General features: G+C 47.7%; 1 protein-coding gene across 1 annotated transcript in view; it reads left to right on the forward strand.

Annotated features, from left to right (window-relative positions):
• SPAG17 (sperm associated antigen 17) overlaps positions 1-24,198 on the forward strand; it is a 276,008-nt gene extending 251,810 nt beyond the window's left edge. The window contains exons 41-48 of the mRNA XM_065399127.1: positions 1,867-1,969; positions 2,395-2,512; positions 3,799-3,897; positions 5,298-5,449; positions 7,250-7,419; positions 19,460-19,520; positions 22,668-22,812; positions 24,062-24,198. Of these exons, the coding sequence (XP_065255199.1) occupies positions 1,867-1,969; positions 2,395-2,512; positions 3,799-3,897; positions 5,298-5,449; positions 7,250-7,419; positions 19,460-19,520; positions 22,668-22,812; positions 24,062-24,198 (985 nt within the window). The remainder of the gene's footprint in view (positions 1-1,866; positions 1,970-2,394; positions 2,513-3,798; positions 3,898-5,297; positions 5,450-7,249; positions 7,420-19,459; positions 19,521-22,667; positions 22,813-24,061) is intronic.
• Positions 24,199-26,360: the final 2,162 nt, after the last annotated feature.

Here is a 26,360-nt window from a genome sequence, read left to right on the forward strand (position 1 = left end):
TTCATGCAAAAGGTCTCTTGTAAGGTATCATTACAAAGCTTATAATCTACTGAGTATGATCATCTGATTTGTATAAATGTACCACTCTTGTATCTAAAACTAGAAATATAAAATGTAACTCTGAGGGCCTATTGTAATTATGTAAAGTGTGGGCCATTAATGATGGTTTGGAATCTTGATGACTCCCATTAACCAGGACCATTGTCTGCAGATGGCTGTTTACCTGTGAGTCTCCCTGTATATGTGTGTGCTGGCAAGTGAGTAATGAAGTCTTGCAGTGACATGTGATCATGTCACCTGAACTGGAATCCATCTTTAACCTGGTGCTTTTCCAGTGAGGGGGGGTGGAAACCCAGAGGGACAAAGGGTTCCCGCCTTATGCAAAAGATATATAAAGGGGTGGAACAGAAGAGAGGGAGAGAGGAGCCATCATGGAGAATCCCCTAGCTAACACCTAAGCTGGAACAAGAGCTGTACCAGGGGAAAGAATTGTGCCCAGGCCTGGAAGGTGTCCAGTCTGAGAAAAACTTACTGAAGCATCTCTGAGGGTGAGATTATCTGTATTTAGTTTGATTAGACATAGATTTGCGCATTTTATTTTATTTTGCTTGGTGACTTACTTTGTTCTGTCTGTTACTACTTGGAACCACTTAAATCCTACTGTCTGTATTTAATAAAATCACTTTTTATTTAGTAATTTACTCAGAGTGTGTATTAATACCTGAGGGAGCAAACAACTGTGCATATCTCTCTATCAGTGTTATAGAGGGCGAACAATTTATGAGTTTGCCCTGCATAAGCTTTATGCAGGGTAAAACGGATTTATCTGGGTTTAGACCCCATTGGGAGTTGGGCATCTGAGTGCTAAAGACAAGCACACTCCTGTGAGCTGGTTTCAGGTAAACTTGCAGCTTTGGGACAAGTGATTCAGACCCTGGGCCTGTGTTGGAGCCGGACAGGAGTGGCTGGCTCAGCAAGACAGGGTGCTGGAATCCTGAGCTGGCAGGGAAAACAGAAGCAGGGGTAGTCTTTGCACATTGGGTGGCAGCTCCCAAGGGGGTTTCTGTGATCCAACCTGGCAATCTCTACATATTTTGATCAGATACTTCAAGTAGATCAGCCTCTGATGAAGATGCTGTCTTTGGATGTCAGGTCTTTTAATCTCTCATTCTTCCTTGGTCCATCTTCTCCTTTCATTCTGTTCTTCCCCATCTCTTTTTCTCGTTGGATTACTTGCTTTCTCTGATCAGTCAGTCTCCAGACTTGAGAATTCCCTTGGTTTATGTGAATACACAGTTTGCATTTACTGCACATATGCTTTCTCAAAGTAGAGAGATTGTCTAAACTGGAACTTGTTCCACCCTTGTATGTGTGTAGTTTTCTACAGTTTAAAGCTTTGGAAGTATCTCAACTGGGGCTGCGATGCAGCTCCAGGATTCATCTAAGGAGAGCTGAAAGTCTGAGCTGCTTCTGGTGCTTTCTGGATGTGGTTAACTCATCAATTTCCGGTCTAGAGGATTCCTCTGGTTTGCATAAATATATTTACAGTAAATTCATATTATTGTCTGCTGATTTCTGTGGGAACAGGATTGGGCTCTTAGTAATTAGAGTATATGTAACGAGGAGATGGTGGGTATACATGAAGGCAACAGATCAGCAACCATTCATACAAACTTCAAATTGCTATCTGAATCCCAGATCTGTAGCATGGGGCTCTGTAGCTGATCCCTCTGCTTCTTGGCAATTTGGTAACTTTAAGAAAAAAGTCAGTGGATTATAAGAATGACATTAGTAGATTTGGTTAGCAAAAAAAATGTCAGGGGCAACACTTGTAATATCTTCTTCTTTCTTTTCCTTACTATGTAGGCAGGAACTTGATGAAGGAAGGAAGTGCCTAATAGGAATAAGAAACAGAATAATTCCACCCTATTTTGAATCTGAACTCGGCAAGGAATTTCTCCTGAAAAAGGTAATGGAGCTCAGAGACGCTGAATGAGATGATATTAGTGCAAAGAATCTCTGTCTCAGTCATCAAAGCATCTTAGATTGTTTTTTATCATCTTAGTTATCATCTTGTAGAAGGCACTTTTGAATGACTGGACACAGTTAGCATTAATGGATGTTATGTACATGTGTCAAGTGCAGACCATACCTTTATAATCTTGCTTGATAAGTAGGCTGAAGTGCTTTTTTATAATGTATATAGAAGGAAGTGTATTCTAGAATACAGCTATATTTATTTTATACTGTCAGTTTAATTGTTACCAGTTTAGTTCTGCTTATTTGTTTTCTTTATGCCCTCTTTCATAGTGGCTATATATAATATATATATATATATAATATATATAGAATGGTTAGGAGACATGAGCACTTCTTGTCATTTTTATTTAAAAGTTCCCTGATGTGGATTCACTTTCTAAAGAACTTCCTCCGTTTCCAAAGAAAGAGAGAGAGAAGCCGTCTTTGGAGACAGTCACAGAATTTTTTAGGAGTACGTCTGAGCTCAGTGCAGGTAACTTTTCAATATGGAGCAAAATTCTCCATTGGCTTGTTGAGTTGCCTCATACTCCTATTGCACTTAAATCCATGAGGGCCTTGGGGCAGTTACAGTTTCTGCAAAGGACTGAAAAAAAGTCTCCATTAGTTTCTGATACCAACTAGCTGAATGAGTTGAACAATGAGTATGGAATAATTGATACCAGTATGGATGCTACAAATAATACTTGAAAGGATTTTCAGTTCTGAACCTTATCATTCAACACCACATCTCCCAGATCTGCTTGACACTTGAACTGCTTGGGAACATTATAAGACTGCTTTGTGAGATACATTTAAGGGTCTGCAGACATAAAAGAACTGGAAAAACTGTGGGGTCTGGGTGCAAAAATGAAAAGCTAGGGGTTATCAGATGGCATTAGAGGCTGGGAGGAGGTGGAACAGCAACCGGGCAAACTTAACTGGGGGCAAGAGTGAGCAGGAATGGATAAGAAGGCAATGAGGGAGCGAAGGCTGGGTGAGTGTTGAGAAGGAGCTGGGAGACAGGGAGGATCTTGAAGTGAAGTGGGAGGAAGGGGTAAGGTGGAGTGGCAGTTTGGAGACCAGGGGTGGAAGAAGGGGTAGGTAGCATAGGAATTTGAGTGACGTTGGGTGGAGACAACTTGGAGGACACACACAGGGAGCACTGAGCAGTGTGGGAGCAGCAGAGAACAAAGGAGGGGTGGGCAGTGAACAAAGCATCTTAAGCAGCTTGGATTTGAGAGGTTTACAGCGCTGACAGGAGTACTTTGATCCTTTGTTTAGAGAGCAGCCCTGGCAAGCATTGAACTGGCACATCAGGATGAAAGGCATTATGCTGTACTGTTCATCACACAGCAAAGAACACATCATCAGAACAATCTTCCATGGGTCCCTATCAGAGCCCTGATCATTCTCATATTTCCCCATTTTGCACTCCCTCAAGCCTCCTATATTGCAGCTATCTGGAGAACTGGACTGGAATGCTTGGCAGAGCTTCTCAGCTCATTGCTGAATCAGCCATTCTGCTGCAAAGCCTTACAAGGCTCTCCTGGCTATGACTCACCACACTCCCTGTGCAGCATTTCCGCTCCCTGCTGTCCCATGGAGCAAGTTGCTGGTGGCTGCATTCACATGGCAACACACAGCACTCATTAGTAGGCCTGGCAGTACTTCAGAGAGTATATGGCCTCCCTAATCGAGATGCTTAATACCCTCTGTATAGAAATGTAGTGTGTTGATATAACTGGCATTTTGTCAATATACTCATCTGTTTTTCTGCAGAATCTACAGGTCTGTTTGTCCCAACCAGTGATTTCCCACAGTCACTGAATCCTCAGACACACCGTCCTTCAGCACAGACTGAAGTTTCCAACACAGCAGGTAAAGGAGCATTCCAGTTTGGCATCTAGGTACAGGTATAGGTTGAAGACTGGTGGAGAGAGGAATAGGAGCCGAATGTAAGTCTGCTGTGGTAGTAATACATTAACACTTCAGGGAAAATAATGGGAGGCATTCTCTCCTCTGCTATGGTCCTTGAAAATGGCTGCAGCAACATAAAAGAGCCATTAGGGCTGTGGATTTGATCACAGAAGACTTCCCCCGGCCCATGCTTTACACGAGGTAACTTACACTGCCCTACAAGGCCCCCAACCCAAGACCTGGCATAGGGGACTTGCTGGGAGCAGGGGCAAGAGCAGGAATGGTGTGTTGAAGGCAAAAGGGGTGAGACCTCCGTGCATAGCACTGCTAGGATTCCGGGCAAAGCTGCTGCAATAACTTAGACAATGCTGGAGAACTGCCTACGTTGTTCTGGGGGCTACACTGACTCTCACCACAGACCAGAATCAGCAGGGTTCAAAGGGGAGCTAAATCCACCTTGATCCCATATCCCTGGGCTGCAAGTTTTGTTCTGTGCCTCTGAAACCTTGTCTACAACTTAAAAGTTTTGCTGATATAGCTATAGTGCTGTGTATAAATGAATAGTCATTGGGCCAGAGAGAGAGAGTGTGAGAATGACTCTGTAGACCAATGCTTAGGACCCTCCCCTCTGATATTGGAGATCCAAGTACAAGTTCAACTGCCCTAAGCCCGGAAGCCAGTGCTGAACCTCCCAAGCTTCCCCTGTTGCTTATGCAGATTCCCCCAGAGTTAAAGGCCACATGACATGTAAAGCAAGGAACAGAGGCTTTGCACCAGATATTCTCAACCATAGTAATTTACTCTTAAAGCTTGCAAGAGTCAAAATGCAAACACAAGTTGTTGTGCTGGCAAGACTGTTATCTATTTTTTTCCCCTCAATATTTCTAAAAAGAAAAGTCAGTAGGACCAAGAGACAGAAATCCCTTTTCTCTCCAGTGGCCCCAGGATATTTGTTTCCTGTTAGTAGATTTTAAAAAGGGCCTTTCCACTCTTACATTGCTCTATTAAATAAAAATACTGAGCCTGATCCTACAGACATTATGCAGACCAAACTCGTATGGAAGTTAGTAGGAGTTCTGTTTGCACAAGAACTGCAGAATTCTTGTGGGGGGAGGGATAGCTCAGTGGTTTGAGCATTGGCCTGCTAAACCCAGGGTTGTGAGTTCAATCCTTGAGGGGGCCACTTGGGGATCTGGGGCAAAATCAGTACTTGGTCCTGCTAGTGAAGGCAGGGGCCTGGACTCGATGACCTTTCAAGGTCCCTTCCAGTTCTAGGAGATGGGATATCTCCATTTATTTCTAATTGGGCTCCCTTTGTGCAAAATTCAATGTCACTCTTTGAAATCTTGGCTTCTGAATAGAAGTGGGAACAGCTGTGTGCACATCTGGGATACCCTTCCAGTCTCACACCCAGAGCTTGCTGGTGGATGCTGCGGGGCAGCCAAGAAAAGAAAAGGTGAAATTACCATTATCAATCCAGGAGTGCAAGCCAGAATCTGTACCCAATGAAAAGGTAAAATAAAATTTTCTTGGCTAATGTTAATCTCCCTTTGCACACCTCTTTTGCAAACCGTTGTTAAGTCACTCTGCAGCAGCACTGGTCACTTTTTGGAATTTCTCTTTACTGAAGCAATAGCACTTGCAATTTATCTGGGGCTGACTGTCCCAGAAACAACTTCTCCCTGAATTATTAGGCCACAAACTTGGGTGCCTAAAGTTAAGCACCTAGGTCCATATTTAGGCACGTAAATGAAAGTACCCTTATTTTCAGGAGTGCAGAGTGCCCCCAATTCCCACTGGCTTGAATGGCTCAATACCTCTGAAAATAGGGCCACTTTTATCTAAATTCCTAAATATGGATATAGGTGGCCTACTTTACTTTAGGATCCCAGATGTGAAAGTGTTGGCCTTAGTCTTTAACAGTCTTAGCCGCCCAATCATTTGCATTTAGCCATTTGCTTTTCCTTTCTTTTTCTCCCCCTTAAAAGTACAGTAACTCCTCACTTAAAGTTGTCCCGGTTAATGTTGTTTCGTTGTTACTTTGCTGACCTATTAGGGAACAAACTTGTTTAAAGTTGCGGTCGTTTGGCAGCTGCCTGCTTTGTCCACTGTTTGCAGGATTCTGTGGAAGAGCAGCCCCTCCTTGTGGGGATTAGAACCAGGGGGGGACAGCAGCCCCCCTCCCCATCAGCTCCCCTAAATTCCCTGTAAGGTATGTGGGTCCCTCCCGCCACTGCCGTGCTGCTCCTGCCCTGCCCTCTGCCTTGGAGCTGCTCCCGGGAGCTTCCTGCTTGCTGGGGGAGGGGGGAGAGGGGTGCTGATATCAGGATGTCCCCCTGCTCTTGCACACACACACCCCGCTCTGTACCCCCTCTCCACAAAGCGGAGGAGAGGGACAGAAAGGAGGGAGCTTGCTGGAAGCTGTTGCTTCCTGGCTGAACTAGCTTATCTGCTTAAAAGGGCAACGTACTTGAAGTGGGGTCAGCGTACTTAAAGGGCAATGCACGTCTCTCTCTCTCACTCATGCATGCACCCCCCAGCACTTTGGAAAGTCAGCACCTGTGCAGCCGTGCATGTGCTGTCAGGAGGAGGGAGTGGTGCGCTCCAGCTGGATAGCGTGGGCTCATCATCATGTTCAGTTTTTGCAGGGAAGTGTTTGCCCTGCATCTATTGTGTTTCCTCCCTCCTGCCTCAGTCCATGCTGCCTTGTAGAATGTGAGGCTACATTTACAACAGCGTATTAACCCTTGAGGGCTCAGCCGAGTGCCAGTCATCATTTAGCAGCAAGGCATTCCCTGGGAAATATCCCACCATCTGACTCCTCCACCTCAACCAAGCTTCACAATCATTCATTGCAGTGTGCAATAGTAAACTGTTTGTTTAAAATTGTTTAAAACTTATACTGTATATGTATATAATGTCTTCTGTCTGGCAAAAAAAATTTCCCTGGAACCTAACCCCCCCATTTACATTAATTCTTCTGGGGAAATTGGATTCGCTTAACATCATTTTGCATAAAATCGCATTTTTCAGGAACATAACTATAACGTTAAGTGAGGAGTTACTGTATGAGAAACTGTCTTGTGTCAGTATTTGGACAATAACAGATAAGCCATTAACAGAAGTTGGCATCATTAAACTTGGCAGTCAGCACTGTTATAGGAGGGGAGCTATAGTTTCTGTCCTTTTAGTAATAAGCAATTTCCTGTTATCTTGGGATAAGTTATTTGTTGCCACCTACAGTCTTCTATGTGGTTTAGTTTTTAATTCCCTCCCCTATTGCCCATGTAATGTATTGATCTTGTTTGCAAAGGTAGAAGATCTGGTTGGGGGAAAAGTCAACACATCTTCTGTTGCAACAGCAACTCAGCATCTTTGTGGATTCCATCTCATCCCACCTAAAGTGATATTTGGGGTGCTGAAGGAGGGTTATACTTATGCCGCCACAGTCACTCTGAAAAATGTTGGAGTGGACTTCATAAGGTGAGATCAAACTGTCTTTAAACCTGTTTTAAAACCGTCACCTAACTCCATCTGCAGGCCAAATGTGCACCTCCTCTCAGCTGTAAACTCTTTGATAGTGTCACTAGGCTAATCAGACTCCAGGTGGCATTTGTATTTGGAATCCTCCTGTAACGATGCTGGTTCTGGCGGGACCCAACTGAGAGTGCCAATTCAGGACAAATTGCTAAAACAGGACAGTCACAGCCCAAGGCTGGGGTTTTTCCACCTCTAAGGCAAACCAAACCAGCCAGACAAAGAGGACTTTGGTCTCACCCCACTGGCTAACTACAAGTCACGCAAGCAATTTCCTTAGACACTCCAGTTTCCCAGTATCACCACCAGTGCCACTCATTATGGGGACGAATGGTTATGAAAACCAAACCCCAATAAAAGAAAAAAAAGGTTCTCTCGATTCCAAAGAATCAAGCCCCAGACCCAGGTTAATATACAAATCAGATCTTACCCACAAATCATGCTGTTGCCAATCCTTTAGAATCTAAAATTTAAAGGTTTATTCATAAAAGGAAAAAGATAGAGATGAGAGTGAGAATTGGTTAAATTGAATCAATTACATACAGTAATGGCAAAGTTCTTGGTTCAGGCTTGTAGCAGTGATAGAAACTGCAGGTTCAAATCAAGTCTCTGGAGTACATCCCCAGCTGGGATGGGTCATTCAGTCCTTTGTTCAGAGCTTCAGTTTGTAGCAAAGTTCCTCCAGAGGTCTGAAGCAGAATTGAATACAAGATGGAGATGAGGCATCAGCCTTTTATAGTCTTTTCCAGGTGTAAGAACACCTCTTTGTTCTTACTGTGGAAAATTACAGCAAAATGGAGTCTGGAGTCACATGGGCAAGTTCCTGCACACTTTGCTGAGTTACAAGGCGTATCTGCCTTCTCTCAATGGGTCAATTGTATAGCTGATGGTCCTTAATGGGCCATCAAGCAGGCTAGGCAGAGCTAACACCAACTTGTCTGGGATGTTTCCCAGAAGCATAGCATAAGTTTGAAATACAGACAGTATAGAGCCAATATTCATAACTTCAACTACAAAATTGATACACACATATAGACAGCATAATCATAACCAGCAAACCATAACCTTGTCTTAGACACCTCATTTGACCCCCTTTATACAAGATTTGGTGCCACTACAGGACCTTGGTTGCACCAATGATCTATATGGTCCCAGATTATATCAATAACGTCACACCTCCATATTGGAATGATATTCTAAAACACCTGGCTACAGAAAACACAATCATAGAAATAATAGGAATAAAATGTAACTAATTCTAGGCAAGAGAGTGAGGGCAGTAGCACAGAGTACGTAGAGGAATGACAGCAGATTCCTAACACACAAGTAGATTTAGCACTTCAGAGCAACTAGCACCAGGCTTTAGACAAGTGATAGACAATATTTCCTAGCTGGGTACTAGGAACACTCTCTGCTTTCAGTGTTACTGGGGCTGCTCTTTCCAGAAAGGCAGCAGCTCAGCGGCTGTGGTTGGGTGTAGTAATGTATTTTGCTCCAAAAAGGGGGAAAGTTTTCATCTTACATTTTAAAAGCAAAGTCATACACACAGCATATGGCAACTGCCCTGCAGCAAACTGGCTTGGAGCTTGGGTGGCAGCCACCCCGCAACATGCCTGTTTGAGGCTTGCAGCAGCTGCCCTATCTGCTGATGTGTGTGGCATAGTCAGGGCCCCACATAGTACAGAACCACAGAATTTGCTGCATTATCCACTTCCCTGCAGTGGATTTGAACTCCACAACTGAACTTTTTTTTTTAAACTACATTTTCTGGTGCTTATGGTTGTAAAGAAAACGTTCAAAATGTAACCTGAGTATAAATGATGCTGTGTTGGCTTCCTGAGTCGGCAGAGGGCCTAAAACAATAGCTCTAAGAGGTGTGAACTGCCCCATTCATCTCCATGATGTGTTAATGCTGAAAGCTAAAGATTACAGTTTAAGGCCTTGTGTACGCTAACAGTTTTGTTGACAAAAGTCAGCTTTCATCAGCAAAACAGTGGAGGTGTACACATTACATTCTCCTCCTGCCGATTTAACTCTCCTGATATGCCAACATAATAAAACCACTTTGACAAGATGCACAGATTTTGCAACAAAATTAGAGCGACACAGTGTCAACATCACAATTGCTTATGTCACCCTAAGTGGCCTCCAGGAGGTGTTCCACAATGCCCATCATGACAGCTCTGGTCAGCGGTTTGAACTCCACTGCTCTGAAGCTAAGTACACAGGCATGCACCACTTCCCCTTTAAAGGCCTGGGAATTTTTGAAATTCCACTTCCTGTCTGCTCAGCATGGACAGCTCACATCGCATCTTCCCAGCTGACCATGCCAGCTCCCCGCAGTAAATGTGTTCCCCCCTGAAGTACTCCGGAGTTGTTGGATCTGCTGGGTCTGTGGGGAGAAGAGGCTGTGCAATCCCAGCTCCACTCCAGCCGTAGGAACTTTGATACTTACGGGTAGATTGTTGGAGAAGGGGCATGAAAGGGACACGCATCAGTGCTGTGCTAAGATCAAGGAGCTGAGAAAGTCATACCAGAAGGCAAGGGAGGCAAACTGTCACTCTGGCGCCGAAGACCTGCCATCCTTGGTGGCAACCCCATCTCCATCCCCAAGAGCCCCAGGGATACTTCTAGGGCGCTGGAGGCAGCAGACAGCAGAGTCAACCCTGAGGGCTAAGTGGTGGGCAAGGAAGTGGAGTTGGAGGAGGATGTGGGACAGGCGACAAGGTTGTCTAGTAGTGTGGTGAGCCAGGACCTCTTTTTGACTGGAGGGGTCTACCCAGTCACAGCACTCCAGCTCTTGGTGCCTGATGCAGGAGAAGGAAGCTCTGGTAAGTACTCATTTTGATTTGATACTGCACAGTGCCATGAGGTAGAGCTGTCCTTTATTTTGTTATATGTTAGAAGTGGGATAAGGGATAGAAATGAGCAAGACTAGCACTGTTTCTGTCTGCTTCCCATTCTTCTATGCAGCGGGGGCCCTGCAGAAAATTTGGTTAATGCAGACCAGGATTTCATGGGAATCCTCTATAGTGAGCTCTAGGAAACTTTCCTACAGGTACTCTGCAATCCTCTGCCGAAGGTTCCTTGGCAGAGCTGCTTTGTTCCTTCCCCCCGCTGTAGGAAACTTTGCTGCACCAATTGGTAATTACTGCTGCAGGAACCAAAGTGGTACACAGGTGAACAGCATACGGACCAGGCCTGAAGCTGCACGCATGCAGGAGATGCACCCTTGCATCCTTGGTTACCCTGAGAAGTGAGATATCAGCTTTGATCACCCCTGCCAGTGGAAAATGATGCCAGAATTTACAATAGTACCCCTAGGCGCTTGTAGTGATCCCCTTTGTTAACCACCCAGACCCTTTTCCTCATCGAATCACCATGTTTAGGGCACTCACCAAGCTGCGTGCTTGCCAAGGGACAGTGAGAAAGAGGTGTATTTGACTGTTATGATTCAAGGCTGTGAGTGCACTCACAATACTGCCTCTATTTATCATTTCTTGTGCTTCTGCAGATGTGCCCTTGTGGGGTACCTCCTACACACAGGGGGAGCACCTCTGCCAGCTAAGGAGGTGAACCAGGAGGAGTAAGGAGGACATGTTTAAAGAAGTGCTGTAATCATCTGATGCTGTAGATCATGATTACAGGGCGTGAAGAGAGACAGTTAATGAAAAATTAAAAATGGATAGCCAGGAGAGGAAACGGGCAGGAGCGGATGATCAAGCTGATGGAGGACCAAACAGAGATGCTGAGGTCCCTGATTGCACTGCAGTCAGAACACAAGCATTCTCGACTCCCTCTGCAGCCCATACAGAACCGCGTTCCATGCCCTTCCCAAATTCCCCACACATATTCTTTGCAAGTTCCCAACCTGTCGCAGTACCCCTTGCACTCCACCCCGAGGGACAGGTTTCAGAATCAAAACAACGAGGAGTCCTTGTGGCACCTTAGAGACTAACAAATTCATTTGGGCATAAGCTTTCGTCTCTAAGGTGCCACAAGGACTCCTCGTTGTTTTTGCTGATACAGACTAACACGGCTACCCCTCTGAAACCTGTCACCATGAAAGGTTTCAGAATGACAGCTGGACTGACACACGGCTGTGAGAGCGTCAATTCAGCGAGTGCTCCTCAGTGACATGTCCCTTGTAGGAAATGGAAATCTATGTATTCCTGTGTAATAAAAGTTTACTCTTTAAAATAAAATGAATCTTTATTTGTGTCCTAGGCCTGGTCTACACTATGACTTTAATTCGGATTTAGCAGCGTTAAATCGAATTAACCCTGCACCCGTCCACACAACGAAGCCATTTATTTCGAAATAAAGGGCTCTTAAAATCGATTTCTGTACTCCACCCCGACGAGCGGAGTAGCGCCAAAATCGATTTTGTCATTTCGAATTAGGGTTAGTGTGGCCGCAATTCGATGGTATTGGCCTCCGGGAGCTATCCCACAGTGCACCATTGTGACCGCTCTGGACAGCAATCTGAACTCGGATGCACTGGCCAGGTAGACAGGAAAAGCCCCGCGAACATTTGAATTTCATTTCCTGTTTGCCCAGCGTGGAGAGCACAGGTGACCACAGATAGCTCATCAGCACAGGTAACCATGCAGGCCGATAATCGAAAAAGAGCACCAGCATGGACCGTACGGGAGGTACTGGATCTGATTGCTATATGGGGAGAGGATTCAGTGCTAGCAGAACTTCGTTCAAAAAGACGAAATGCCAAAACTTTTGAAAAAATCTCCAAGGGCATGATGGAGAGAGGCCACAATAGGGACTCAGATCAGTGCTGCATGAAAGTCAAGGAGCTCAGACAAGCCTATCAAAAAACAAAGGAGGCAAACGGTCGCTCCGGGTCAGAGCCGTGGACATGCCGCTTCTACGCCGAGCTGCATGCAGTTCTAGGGGGGGCCGCCACCACTACCCCACCTCTGACCGTGGATTCCGAGGCGGGGATAATCTCATCAGCTACACCTGAGGATTCTGCGGACGGGGAAGAGGAGGAGGAGGACGAACTTGCAGAGAGCACCCAGCACTCCGTTCTCCCCAACAGCCAGGATCTTTTTCTCAGCCTGACTGAAGTACCCTCCCAACCCAGTATCCAAGACCACGACCCCATGGAAGGGACCTCAGGTGAGTTTACCTTTTAAAATATAAAACTTGTTTTAAAAGCAAGGGTTTTTAATGATTACTTTGCCCTGAGGACTTGGGATGCATTTGCAGCCAGTACAGCTACTGGAAAAGTCTGTTAACGTGTCTGGGGATGGAGCGGAAATCCTCCAGGGACATCTCCATGAAGCTCTCCTGGAGGTACTCCAAAAGCCTTGCCACAAGGTTTCTGGGCAGTGCAGCCTTATTCCGTCCTCCATGGTAGGACACTTGACCGCGCCATGCTTGCAGCAAGTAATCTGGTATCATTGCATGACAAAGCCTGGCAGCGTATGGTCCCAGTGTTTGCTGGCATTCAAGCAACATCCGTTCTTTATCTTGCTGTGTAATCCTCAGGAGAGTGATATCGCTCATGGTAACCTGGTTGAAATACGGGAATTTAATTAAGGGGACAGAGGTGGCCGTTCCTACTGGGCTGTTTGCCTGTGGCTGAAAAGAAATCCTTCCCTGCAGTTAGCCAAGCGCGGGGGGGGAATTGGCCCAGAGCTTTTCGCGTTTGGCTAGCAGGGATCTTCCCTGATACCAGCAACGCGGTGGGGGGAGGGGTAAAGCGATCATCCCAGAGAATTCATGGCGGGGTGGGGGGTGTTAGTTTGGTTCCTGCAGGGATCTTCCCTGATACCAGCCACGCGGTGGGGGGAGGGATAAAGCGATCATCCAGAGAATTGGATGGGGGGGGGGTTTAGTTTGTTTTCTGCTGCTGAAGGTTAATAGGAAAACCGCAGCACTCAATGGGCTTTGCTTGGTATGTGGGAAAGGAGGGCGCAGAAGCCGAAAGACAATGGCTTACCATGGCTGCATGCAAGCCGAATTCTGTTGCCCGGACCTGCGTCTGTGATCTCTAGCAGCAAAGCCACAGGCACTCAATATTAAGAGGCAAAATGCGACCTTGCACAGAAATCACATGTGCTATGTAATGTGAATAATGTTGGTCACCGTGAAAGAGTATAAGCATTGTTCTGCAAAATGTATCTTTTTAAAAAATTCTCTCCTTTTTTCCCTCCCTCCAGCAGCTGCAAATTCTTCAAGCCTCCCTCCTCCGTCATAAGAACATAAGAAAGGCCGTACTGGGTCAGACCAAAGGTCCATCTAGCCCAGTATCTGTCTACCGACAGTGGCCAATGCCAGGTGCCCCAGAGGGAGTGAACCTAACAGGCAATGATCAAGTGATCTCTCTCCTGCCATCCATCTCCATCCTCTGACGAACAGAGGCTAGGGACACCATTCTTACCCATCCTGGCTAATAGCCATTTATGGACTTAGCCACCATGAATTTATCCAGTCCCCTTTTAAACATTGTTATAGTCCTAGCCTTCACAACCTCCTCAGGTAAGGAGTTCCACAAGTTGATAGCGTCCCGAAGGCTATCACAGATAAGGCGTCGGAAAAAGAAGACGCGAGACGATATGTTCGCAGAAATCATGGAATCCACCCGCAGTGACAGAGCTCATCTGAATGAGTGGAAGGACACGGTTTCAAATATAGGAAAGAAGCCAGTGAACGTGAGGACAGGAGGGACCAACGTGAGGACATGAGGGACCAACGTGAGGAGAGGAGAGACGCTCGAGATGAGAGGTGGCGGCAGGAAGATCAGAGGAGGCAGGATGCAACGCTGGGGCTGCTGCGTGAGCAAACAGACATACTCCGGCGTCTGGTGGAGCTTCAGGAACGGCAGCAGGATAACAGAGTGCCGCTACAGCCCCTGTATAACCCCCCCTCCCCCCTCACCATGTTCCATAGCCTCCTCACCCAGACGTGTAAGAACGCGGGGGGGGAGGCTCCGTACACCTTCCCATTCCACCCCAGTGGACAGCCCAAGCAAAAGGCTGTCATTTTTTTAACCTTTTTTTAGTGGCCTTTTCCTTCCCTCCTCCCAAACCCCACCCGGGTTCCCTCCCTCTTTTTATAATCTATTAATAAAGAATACATGATTTTTAAACGATAGTGACTTTATTTGGTTTGAAAGCAAGCTGGGGGAAGGGGGAGGGTGGGTTCCTTACAGAGAATGAGTCAATAAAGGGGGCAGGTTTTCATGAAGGAGAAACAAACAGATATTTCACACTGTAGCCTGGCCAGTCATGAAACTGGTTTTCAAAGCTTCTCTGATGCACAGCGCTTCCTGGTTTGCTCTTCTAATCACCCTGGTGTCTGGCTGCGCGTAATCAGCAGCCAGGCGATTTGCCTCAGCCTCCCACCCCGCCATAAAGGTCTCCCCCTTACTTTCACAGAGATTGTGGAGCACACAGCAAGCAGAAATAACAATGGGGAGATTGGTTTGGCTGAGGTCTGAGCGAGTCAGTAACGATCGCCAGCGACCTTTTAAACGGCCAAATGCACATTCTACCACCATTCTGCACTTGCTCAGCCTGTAGTTGAACAGCTCCTGACTCCTGTCCAGGCTGCCTGTGTATGGCTTCATGAGCCATGGCATTAAGGGGTAGGCTGGGTCCCCAAGAATAACTATTGGCATTTCAACATCCCCAACGGTTATTTTCTGGTCCGGGAAGTAAGTCCCTTGCTGCAGCCCTTTAAACAGAGTAGTGTTCCTGAAGACGCGAGCGTCAGGAACCCTTCCCGGCCAGCCCACGTTGATGTTGGTGAAACGTCCCTTGTGATCCACAAGTGCTTACAGCACCATTGAAAAGTACCCCTTGCGGTTTATGTACTGGGTACCCTGGTGCTCCGGTGCCAAGATAGGGATATGGGTTCCATCTATCGCCCCACCACAGTTAGGGAATCCCATTGCAGCAAAGCCATCCACTATGACCTGCACATTTCCCAGAGTCACTACCTTTCGTAGCAGCACCTGAGTGATTGCTTTGGCTACTTGCATCACAGCAGCCCCCACAGTAGATTTGCCCACTCCAAATTGATTCCCGACTGACTGGTAGCTGTCTGGCGTTGCAAGCTTCCACAGGGCTATCGCCACTCGCTTCTCAACTGTGAGGGCTGCTCTCATCTTGGTATTCTGGCGTTTCAGGGCAGGGGACAGCAAGTCACAAAGTTCCATGAAAGTGCCCTTACGCATGCGAAAGTTCCGCAGCCACTGGGAATCATCCCACACCTGCAACACTATGCGGTCCCACCAGTCTGTGCTTGTTTCCCTTGCCCAGAATCGGCGTTCCATGGATAGAACCTGCCCCATTAACAACATGATCTCCAAAGCACCGGGGCCCGCGGTTTGAGAGAATTCTGGAGGGAGGGAGGGGTGAGGCTGTACCCAGAACCACCTGCGACAATGTTTTTTGTCCCATCAGGCACTGGGATCTCAACCCAGAATTCCAATGGGCGGGGGAGACTGCGGGAACTATGGGATAGCTATGGGATAGCTACCCACAGTGCAACGCTCCAGAAATCGACGCTAGCCCCGGTACATGGACGCACACCGTCGAATTAATGTGCTTAGTGTGGCCGCATACATTCGACTTTATACAATCTGTTTCCCAAATTCGAATTATATAAATTCGGATTAATCCCGTAGTGTAGACATACCCCTACACACGGTGGTTGCTGCTGGAATTCATACACAGTGGCAATCAGCACATTTGCAGACCAATCATTACAAGGGTAATTCAAGGTGGCAAATAAACAATGCCTGGCTGAATGCATTACAGAAACACATATTACTGGGGGTCATTGTCAAACTGCTGCTCATTACAGAAGCAGCTTTTCCTCTCCTGGAATTGACACCTCCTCATCCATTATTGGGAGTGGACTACATCCACCCTGATTGAATTGGCCCTGTCAACACTGGTTCTCCACTTGCGAAGTAACTCCCTGCTCTCCATGTGTCAGTATATAATGCCTGCATCTGTAACTTTCACTCTATGCATCCGAAGAAGTGAGGTTTTTACCCACGAAAGCTTATGCCCAAATAAATCTGTTAGTCTTTAAGGTGCCACCAGACTCCTTGTTGTTTTTGTAGATACAGACTAACACGGCTACCCCCTGATACTTGCTGCTTTAGAGCCTCCCTGATTCGAATAGCCCCCCCATTGAGCCCCTCTAATAGCCCTGGTATCTGGCTGCTCAAAGTCAGCTGCCAGGCGATCCTCCTCAACGCTCCACCCCATGGAAACTTTTCCCCCCTAGAAAAAATTGACCTGAATCTGCTGTAGAATTTCCAGTCTGACAGTGTTACCAAGGTGACAAGCATGGTCTGACAACCTAGACAGCGGGAGAGCGCTGCAAAACCACAGCCCAAATGAGAGAAATTCTGTGTGTGTATTTTAGTTTATTGTGCCACAGACCATAATGGATCCATGGGCTTGCCAGTCAATCTGTGTCAGCATCTCATCTTCAAGGACTTGCACATGTCCATTCCTCATTAGGGATGTGTGCGCCCAGTGTGCTGAAGCTGGAGATGTTTGCCATAGCAGTACCCATCAGGGCAGTGCATGCACCGTGCATCGTCTTGTGCGCCCCACTGAGGATTAAAAAGGGCGAAGCTGCCCCAATGGCCCAGTTCCTTCTGTCTCCCCGTAGTCAGTAGTTCAAGCATGCTGTATGCAGTTACACATTATTCCCTTTGCTCTGAAGCTAATTTATTCTTTTATAATTAGTTATTAGCCTTAGCTAGCCTTAGCTAGTTAATGGTACTCATTTTTTGATGGGTACCACTGTGGGGAAAATCTCTGGCTTCTGTGCACGCACACCCTTAATGTGGACTGGACACATCTGGAAGAACACCTGTTATAGACCAGATAAGTAACTGGTTTTTAAATTGTGCTCATCACTGTGCTATTGAAGCACTCCTTCCCGACTCCGCCTCAATGCAGGAAGCACTATTGAAGCTTTCCTCACTCCCAACCCCGAGTGGCAAATCACTGTTTCTCTGTAGGACGTTGACACCACTGTATTTTAGGCCTGGTCTATATTAGCAAAGTTGCACCAGTGTAACTAAACCAATATTGAACTGCTTTACTTACACAGTGCTCACCCTTAATGTAAATGCACTTGAACCACTGTGAACCTCTCTTAAATCAGTTTAGCTTCATTCAATAACTGAATTAATTCTTCCATTTTGATTTGCTTCAGAAAATGAACAGTGGTTGGGTCTGGGAGAGGATTTTCTTTTATAAGCTCTTGTCTAGACAGGAAAGTTTTTTCAGTACATGTTTTTCTGCCATAATTATACCGGTATAATTATATCAAAAGAGTATGTCCACACTGCTTTGTTTATGCCAGATTAAACTACTTCCTCTATGAACCACTGTATCTACACAGCGCAGTGCAGCTCTTGTTTGAAATGACCACACTGCATTCTACGCAGATATCCAAAGCTACTTTGTTCCTCCACTAAGCTCTTTGCATGCTGGGATTTTTCTCAAAGTGCATTGTATGACACCTACTGGACGGCTGGGACTTGGGCTCAAACTAACAAACTCTCATGACTCCTTTTGTGGTATCCCATAATTCATCTGGCTTTTGTGAACCAGCACCATTTTCAAACTGCTGTCAATTAGCATGGAGCAAAGATTGCTGAGCTCCACAAGCCTTTCATTCATTAATACAAACAGGCTGCTCCACATGTATTGGCAGTCATGCACCACGGGGATATTGTTGAACCGGCGGAGCAGTTTCTTCAGCTAATGTCTGCATGAGATTTCCCTGGTGAGGCTTTATGTGGTGGAGTGCCCCTTCTGGGTTCGGCCAGCCAACACCTACAGGACAGGCTAGTGATGCAGACCTGGGATGATCTTCAGGTTGAGGAAGACTAATTTTCTAGAGGTCTGTGCAGAGCTCACTCTGGTGCTGCTGCTGCAGCAGACCACCACCATCCGCATTCCCCTCAGCATGGAGAACAGTGTGAGCGTTGACATCTGGAAATTCGCCAACTCCAATTGCTACAACAAAAAGGGTATCTCGCCACAGTGCTGCAAAGCCTGGTTGACAAATGTGGCAGGCTCACCAATATTAATGTGGGGTGGACAGTTTGAAAGGCATCACACCAGGGTCCCTGGTCAGCTGGGTGCCTTCCAAACTGTCCAAAATACCAAAGGGTACCGTGGTGGACTCCATGGCAAAAATCCAGTCCAGATGCAGGCAGTGGGAACAGGAGGTCTTGTTTTTGTCTGTAGAGTTATTGTGGGGGAGGGATAGCTCAGTGGTTTTGGCATTGGCCTGCTAAACCCAGGGTTGTGAGCTCAGTCCCTGAAGAAGCCATTTAGGGAACTGGGGTAAAAATCTGTCTGGGGATTGGTCCTGCTTTGAGCAGGGGGTTGGACTACATGACCTCCTGAGGTCCCTTCCAACCCTGATATTCTATGATTATAATTCTGCTGGAACAATGGCATGGCACTGAGCCATGTCCTGGGAGTGCCCCTTGATCCACATTTACTTCAGTAGCTGCTTCTGGATCTTTGCATTCTGGTGACTGATATTAAGGTGGGTCGGCCTGCCTCTCCCTGTACAGCAAGGTGAGCCAAATTACAGTGGTATAAGAAACCACATAAATGAAAAAAAAGATTTGTGTGTGTGTTTTGACACAAGAGCATTTATGCCAGAAAAACTAGTTACATTCAAAAACCTGTTCCTGTATACACAAAGCGTGGACGAGCATTTACTTTATTTTTTATCGAAGGCAGTAGGCAGTGGCTAATGAGCTCTGTTGGGAGTTAGGTACCTTTGGTCCATTACTATGATGGTTTGATTTTCTTTGTTTCTGTTAAGAACTGTGTGAATGGAGCTTGGGCAGGAAGCCCAGAAATATTTCCACATTTAGGAACTGTGGATTCTCCACTTTCCTTTCCATTGGCCCCACCTACCCTGAGTTGTTCCAGGTGGCAGACTGATTGTATCTTTTCCCTGGCAGGTTTCGGGTGAAGCAGCCACCTCCCAGCACAGGACTGAGAGTGATTTACACACCGGGGCCTGTAAGTCATGTGGAGCATGTGTATTGTGGGGCAGAATGTACTTTGTTTTCAGGCAACTTCAGACTGGCCCTCAAGGCTCCCAGGAAATTTCCCAGCAAACACCTCTAGCATCACTCTGGGGGATGGGCTGGCAGGGGCCCAGAAGTGAAAACTCTCTGTATACGCAGATTCTTGCAGCCCACTGGTGAAGAAATGAGCAGGTGAGAGACATGGAGCATGGGAGCCTGGGTGACCTAGGCTGCCTCCTGTGTTTGAATGTAGAAGTTGTTGTGAGATGCTCTTTGGCAAGTATCAGATCATGCTCCATAACACATAGAGTATTCACCATGCAGAGGTGTATTTACAGTGAAACACAGGGTGCCCTGGCACAGGGCCCCCCAACAATAGGGAGCCCCAGGGCTGGGCAGTTGCGGGGGCAGAAGCTTGGTCCTGCCAGCTCCTGGGGCTCCTGCTGCAGGCTCCGCACCCACTGGCAGACAAGCTCCCCCCTCCCCCACCTCTTCCCTGCCTCCTCCCCAGAGCATGCCGTGTTCTCACCCCTCCCTCTCCATCCCAGCGCTTCTTCCGCCACCAAACAGCTGTTTGCTGGTGCTCAGGTTGCTCCGGGAAGGAGGGGGAGGAGCGGGGCCCACAGAGTGCTCGGGGGAGGAGGCAGAGAAGAGGCAGGGGCGGGGCCTTGGGGAATGGAGTGGAATCGGGGCAGGGGGGAGCAAAAGCGGGGCCCCCGCATTCCTCCTACACATCCCCCCCCCCAGCCCCTTGCTGTGAGCCGCTCAGGGCAGAGGGCTGGGGGAGTGGGCTGGGGTCGTAGGGGTGCTCCCAGCCCCCTGCCCTGACTCTGGCCCCCCCTCACACACCTCCAGCCCCCTGCCCTTCCTGACTCCTGCACCCCCCACATCCCCACCCCCACCCTAAGCACCAAATGGGAGCTCCTGCACCCCCTCCCACAGTCCCACCTGCACCCCTCGCACCAAATAGGAGCTGCCCCAGGTAAGCGCTCCACACTCCAACCCCCTGGCCCAGCCCTGAGCCCCCTCCTGCACCCCAACCCCCAGCCCACTCCTACACCTTAACTTCCTCCCAGACCCTGCACCCCCAGCCCTGACTCCTGCACCTCCTCCCACACTCCCAGCCCTGACTCCTGCACCCCTCTCACACAACCCGAGCCCCCTGCCCTCCCTGACTCCTGCAACCCCCACACCCCCAGCCCCCTGCCCACCCTGACCCCTGCACACACACCCACATATCCCCACCTGCACCCCTCGCACCAAACGGGAGCTGCCCCAGGTAAGCACTCCTCACTCCAACCCCCTGCCCCAGCCCTGAGCCCCCTCCCGCACCCTAACTCCTGGACAGACTCTGCACCCCAACCCCCAGCCTGCTCCTGCACCATAACTTCCTCTCAGCCCCTGCATCCCCAGCCCTGAGCCCCCTCCCACGCCCTAAGTCCTGGCCAGACCCTGCACCCCAACATTTTTTACATTTTTTTTTATATAGCGCTCTTAGCCAAAGCGCTTTACAATAGTTAACGGTACAGACAATATTTGGAAAGATCATTAAGTGGTCCACCGAGACCCTCAGCGATTTTCAAGTGGTCTGTGGAAAAATAAGTCAGACTACAAAAACAATCAAGGTACCTCACTTTATTTTCATTTACTTCCTATTACTTATAGGAAGAGGATGAAGAAAAAAAGAATGAAAAACGAGGGTGTAAATAAGAGTGAAAGCTCTTTTTCTTGGCTGGGTCACAAGGAGGGGTCCCAAAAATGAAGCTGAGCACAGGGCCCCATTAACTCTAAATCCGCCACTGTCACCGTAATAAATTCAAACACAAGTAGCAGCAGAAGGCAACAGGCCCAGCCTGGAGAAGTGAAGTGATTTGCCCAATGTGTCAGTGACAGATCTTGGAGCCGAATCTAGATCTCTTGAGTTCCAGTTCAGTGCCCTAACCTTGAGGTTCCTTCAAACCAATGACTGACCTTAAAGAGCTTGGAAAAGATACTCTCCCTCTTTCCTTCTGTACAGTCCTCCTTTCCCCCTACTTCTCCATTCCTATCTCTAGTTCTCCCCCAGCTGTAGCATGCTGGTTCTCCTTTCCTTCTGCTAAGACTAAAGGGAAGGTTAATGGGGAAGAGGAAAGCAAGGAAGGAGGGACAAGGAAGGGAGGAAAGACTATAGATGAAAGAGGGAGAGGATGCTTTGGGAAGGGAAGGAGGAAGAGAAATTAGACACTTGAAAGAGACAAATAAAAAATGCCCTTCTGTGTTTCCTTCTTCTCCGGTAAGTGGTAAAGAACAAAAAATGGAAATAGAAAAAGGAAGAATAAACACAAGGGAGAGAATGAAGGGTTTTAATGTAATACGGGTTAGTTACAAGAGATAACATTTTGCCATTGTTAGGCCTTGTTTTACCATGGTTTAGTTCCCAAATATTGGCAAAATTCTCCTGCTCCTCCCTCCAGCCCATTCTGAGAGGCTCCTGTTCTCTAAGGGCCTGGAGTCAGCTGGGGTGTGAGAGAGGGAAAGTGCAGAATATTAGGCTTGAGACTGGGGTGAAGGGACAATTCCCTTTCCTTCCTCATGAGCCTGGGATGCCACCAAAACACAGGGCAAAAGTAAATTCACTTTGCTCCATTCCATGTCTGAATGGAGCAACAGAGACTAGAAAAGACAGGCTGGCAGTCTAAAAACAAACTACTCACCACCCCAATTACAGCTCTTCTGGTAACTCTGTGCCTGCTGCACCTACTCCTTGGGGCATAGTCTCTATGTATTTTCCAAAGGATAAATCCACTTCAAGTTCTGATGGATGTAAAGGCAAACAAACGCATTCTGCACAGACCTCACCAGTCTGAAAAGTCACCTGTTAAACAGCCCTTCACACCAGGAATAAGCTTCTGGGCGTGGCTGAACTAGAGCCAACAGACAGCAGTTGTCTTGCTGCAAAGGAAGAGTTGTGACCCAGGAAGCACAAATAGAGATGAATGGGAAGGGGGACAAGGAGTTTGGCAGTAGTGGGATGGATTTCTCCATCGGTGGACCTAAGATCCCCCTTTCCTTGTATATTTTTTTGTGTCACTTGTAAGGTACATGTCCAATTTTATACCTCTAACATGACTGCCTCTGGGTGGCTCTGTCTCTCTTGCAGGTGGCAGCCGGGTTGCAGGCTGAACTGGAGATCGAGATTTATGCCATGGCAATTGGAGTGGAAGGTACCGAGGGCTCTGGAGAAATTTCCCACCGTATTGAAATTTTAACAGAGAGGGAGACTCTGTTCCTGCCTGTGGAGGCAAATATCCTTTGCTGCCTTACAGTATAGATACCCCCGGTAGCCTCAGGCCTGGAGACCATCCACAGCTGTACTTAGGCCTCCTTTCTGAGGCACACAGCTGAGCTGAGGGACGGACCCCAACTGCAAGTGATGTCAGTTGCACAGGATGGGAAGCCCGGACACACTGGAGGGGAGGAATGAGACCAGGAAGGCAGCCCCAAGACGTGGCTTTTGGGGAATGATTGGAAAGAGGGACAGGAGGACGCACACACCCCAGTCAGGGGCTCAAAATCCTTATTAAACATTTAGATGATATTTCAGGAGCTGGGCCCCACTGGCTGGATGCTGAGCACACAGATAGGGACCATCCCTAGCTCAGCAGGCTCATAGCGTGAAGGCAGACACAGAATTGGGGGCAGGGCTATAACCACACAAGCAGATGAATTGAGCCAGTTTGCTTGGTTATGTTTTGTTGCTTGGCATTTTTTTTTTCTTTTGGCTGTTTAATTGGGACTAGCGGTCTGGTGACAGGGAAGAGCAACTTTAAGAGGCATTAGTCCCTTGTCTCAAGCCTCAGAAATGTTCTGTTCACACTGAATGACAGGCTGGTTTTCACAGGGGGGAGTATTTGGGCAGGAGGGAGGGTGTTTGGCTTTGAAGCAAATGTACTGCTGGTAAAGGGGAGGGATTGCCAGGGCTGGTAGGGAAAGAGTCGGTAGGAGGAGGAACAATGCAAGGCTACGCGCACAGCTCTCCTAGCAGCATGTTAGTGACTCGTGCTCCTAAACTGAAGAGACCGCACCCCTCCCAGGTTGGAGAAGGGATGGTGGCTCTTCTAAGGCGACAAGGGGGCAGTTACTGCCAGTTAGGGTGGTGCTTCCTAGATTGTGGACCCGTCCTGTGGCAGCTAGACTGAGACCATCCTCAGCTAATTGACATTGACCCAAAATGCTCTTTGCTGGCAAATCCTATCAGTTATGGAGCTGGGCTGGACAAGGGCTGGTGCCCGAGCAGCCAAAGCCTCCTTATTCGATTCCCAGTCACCTGGTTGTGACTCATTCCCACCCCCACAGTGAACCATTGCTTTCCCCTCTTCCCATGTTTTCTATTTTCCCCAACCCCCATAGCTCACTTTGGTGTTTGAGCTGGGTCAACGGTTTGGACTCAGGTCCTTGTGAAGGCCTCTCATCTCCAGAGCGTGTTCAGGACTCTACGCCCCCAGGTTTGTTAAAAAAAAAAAAAAGAGTTTACACCCTTAACACGTATCTCACCAGTGTTAACAGGTGATATTTATGAGCGCAGGCCGCAGGGCTACCCTGAAGGGGGCCAGGCAGCCACGGTCCGGCTGGTTTCTAGAAGTCCCATCCCCAGGTTCAGGATTATACTACCCCACAAACTTCCTGGATAACGTAAGTGCCGCAGATGAATCATTGCAACTTCTGAGTCTCACCAGTCAATAGGGCTTTGCCTGTTAATGCCAAGACCATTCCATGAAATTCTGTAATTGATCAGAAGCAGTGTTCAGACGTTATACAGACAAACTCCACTGAGTTTAGCATAGGGCCTCCTTTCACTCTGCCAAAAATATAGTTGCGCTATTTCCTTTCTGAATACCAAAAATATTTCTCAAAGTTTCATAGAATCATAGACTTTAAGGTCAGAAGGGACCATTATGATCGTCTAGTCTGACCTGCACAACGCAGGCCACAGAATCTCACCCACCCACCCACTCCTGTAACAAACCCCATACCTATGTCTGAGCTATTGAAGTCCTCAAATTGTGGTTTAAAGACTTCAAGGTGCAGAGAATCCTCCAGCAAGTGACCCGTGCCCCATGCTGCAGAGGAAGGCGAAAAACCCCCAGGGCCTCTGCCAATCTGCCCTGGACGAAAATTCCTTCCCGACCCCAAATATGGCGATCAGCTAAATCCTGAGCATGTGGGCAAGACACCAGCCAGACACCCAGGAAAGAATTCTCTGTAGTAACTCAGATCCCAACCCAATCTAACATCCCATCACAGGCCATTGGGCATATTTACCGCTACTAGTCAAAGATCAATTAATTGCCAAAATTAGGCTATCCCATCATACCATCCCCTCCATAAACTTATCAAGCTTAGTCTTGAAACCAGATATGTCTTTTGCCCCAACTGCTCCCCATGGAAGGCTGTTCCAGAACTTCACTCCTCTGATGGTTAGAAACCTTCGTCTAATTTCAAGTGTAAACTTCCTGATGGCCAGTTTATATCCATTTGTTCTTGTGTCCACATTGGTACTGAGCTTAAATAATTTCTCTCCAACATATGACACATGCAACTACTGTACCTGATTGTGTGGGTGAAAAGCTTTGAGCATTCAGTGTGACCATCCCAAATCTCTGCTCATATCTTTTATGCCATGTCCACCTTCATTTATTATTTTTAAAGATCTTTGTGAAGTTTATGCATGTGAAAATCCCATTGCATGCCACTGTTCCCTTCCAATAGCAGTAACACAGCACAGCCCCCTACAGCTGGCGGGAGCAGCTGCAGTGCTTGTAGCACAGTTTGCAAGATGGCTGGAGACAATTAAGTGCTTCTATTGCAACAAGGGCAGATTTCTTTTTGCTTCTCTTTATTCTTGTTCATTTTCTTTGCTCTTTCATTACAGATCAGGCCAGGAGGGGCGACAGCAAAAGCAGCAGAACTGAAAGACTGAGATTTCAGTCCAGCATTATTGTATAAATATTATCCCAGTAACTGTACTGACCAAATCAATTCACAGCAACTTGATTATTAAATGATTGTTTCCTTTCACCATCCTCAGTTTAGGCTCATTTGTCTCATGCCTGTAACTTAATTGTCTGACCCCTATCACATTCTTGACGAGCTTCTCATACCTCTCATGGCATGGTGGTAAATATTGAAGAGGTCAGATGACTGGAACAGAATGTTCTTCTTTCAGTGCTTGTTCATGTCAATTGCAATCAGGTGTGCGCACCAGGGCCGTCCTTAGGATTTATGGACCCCTACGCAAGTTAACTGAGGGGGGATATTGAGGGAGGGGAAGGCGAGGACTCCACTGAAGGCAATCCCCAGCCGGCACCGCTGACCCGTGTGTCAAGGGGGCATAGTCACCATCCCCGCCCATGGACCCCTAGGAATCCCTCCCTCGCCCAGTGCCACCCTTCCCTCCGCTGCCCGCCCAGCTTCTGCTCATACTTGGGGCTTCCCTCCACTAACTAGCGCGGCTTCTGCTGGGGCTTGGGGCTTCCCTCTGCCGACCGACCAGCCGTGCAGCTTCTGCTGGGGCACGCAGGTGAGCTCGGGGCTTTTTACACCCCACAGTTCGGGCTGTCTGCTTGGATGCCCATTTTTCTGGGCACGTGCCCTGCTGGCCTGTATATTAATCTGCATTGGGGGGGGGGGTGATGGAAGCTCTGGCCAGGGGCCCAACACACACCCAGCTTTGAGAGGAGATGCCGCTCTCCAAAGCGCATGGCTCTCTCCCAACACCCACAGCCCCACGCCAGCTCCTACCTTGTTGAGCTCCCAGGGGGTGGAGAGAAGCCCTCTGCCCAACAGGCGGACT

This window comes from Emys orbicularis, chromosome 1, assembly GCF_028017835.1.
Source record: "Emys orbicularis isolate rEmyOrb1 chromosome 1, rEmyOrb1.hap1, whole genome shotgun sequence".
Classification (NCBI taxonomy): domain Eukaryota; kingdom Metazoa; phylum Chordata; order Testudines; family Emydidae; genus Emys; species Emys orbicularis.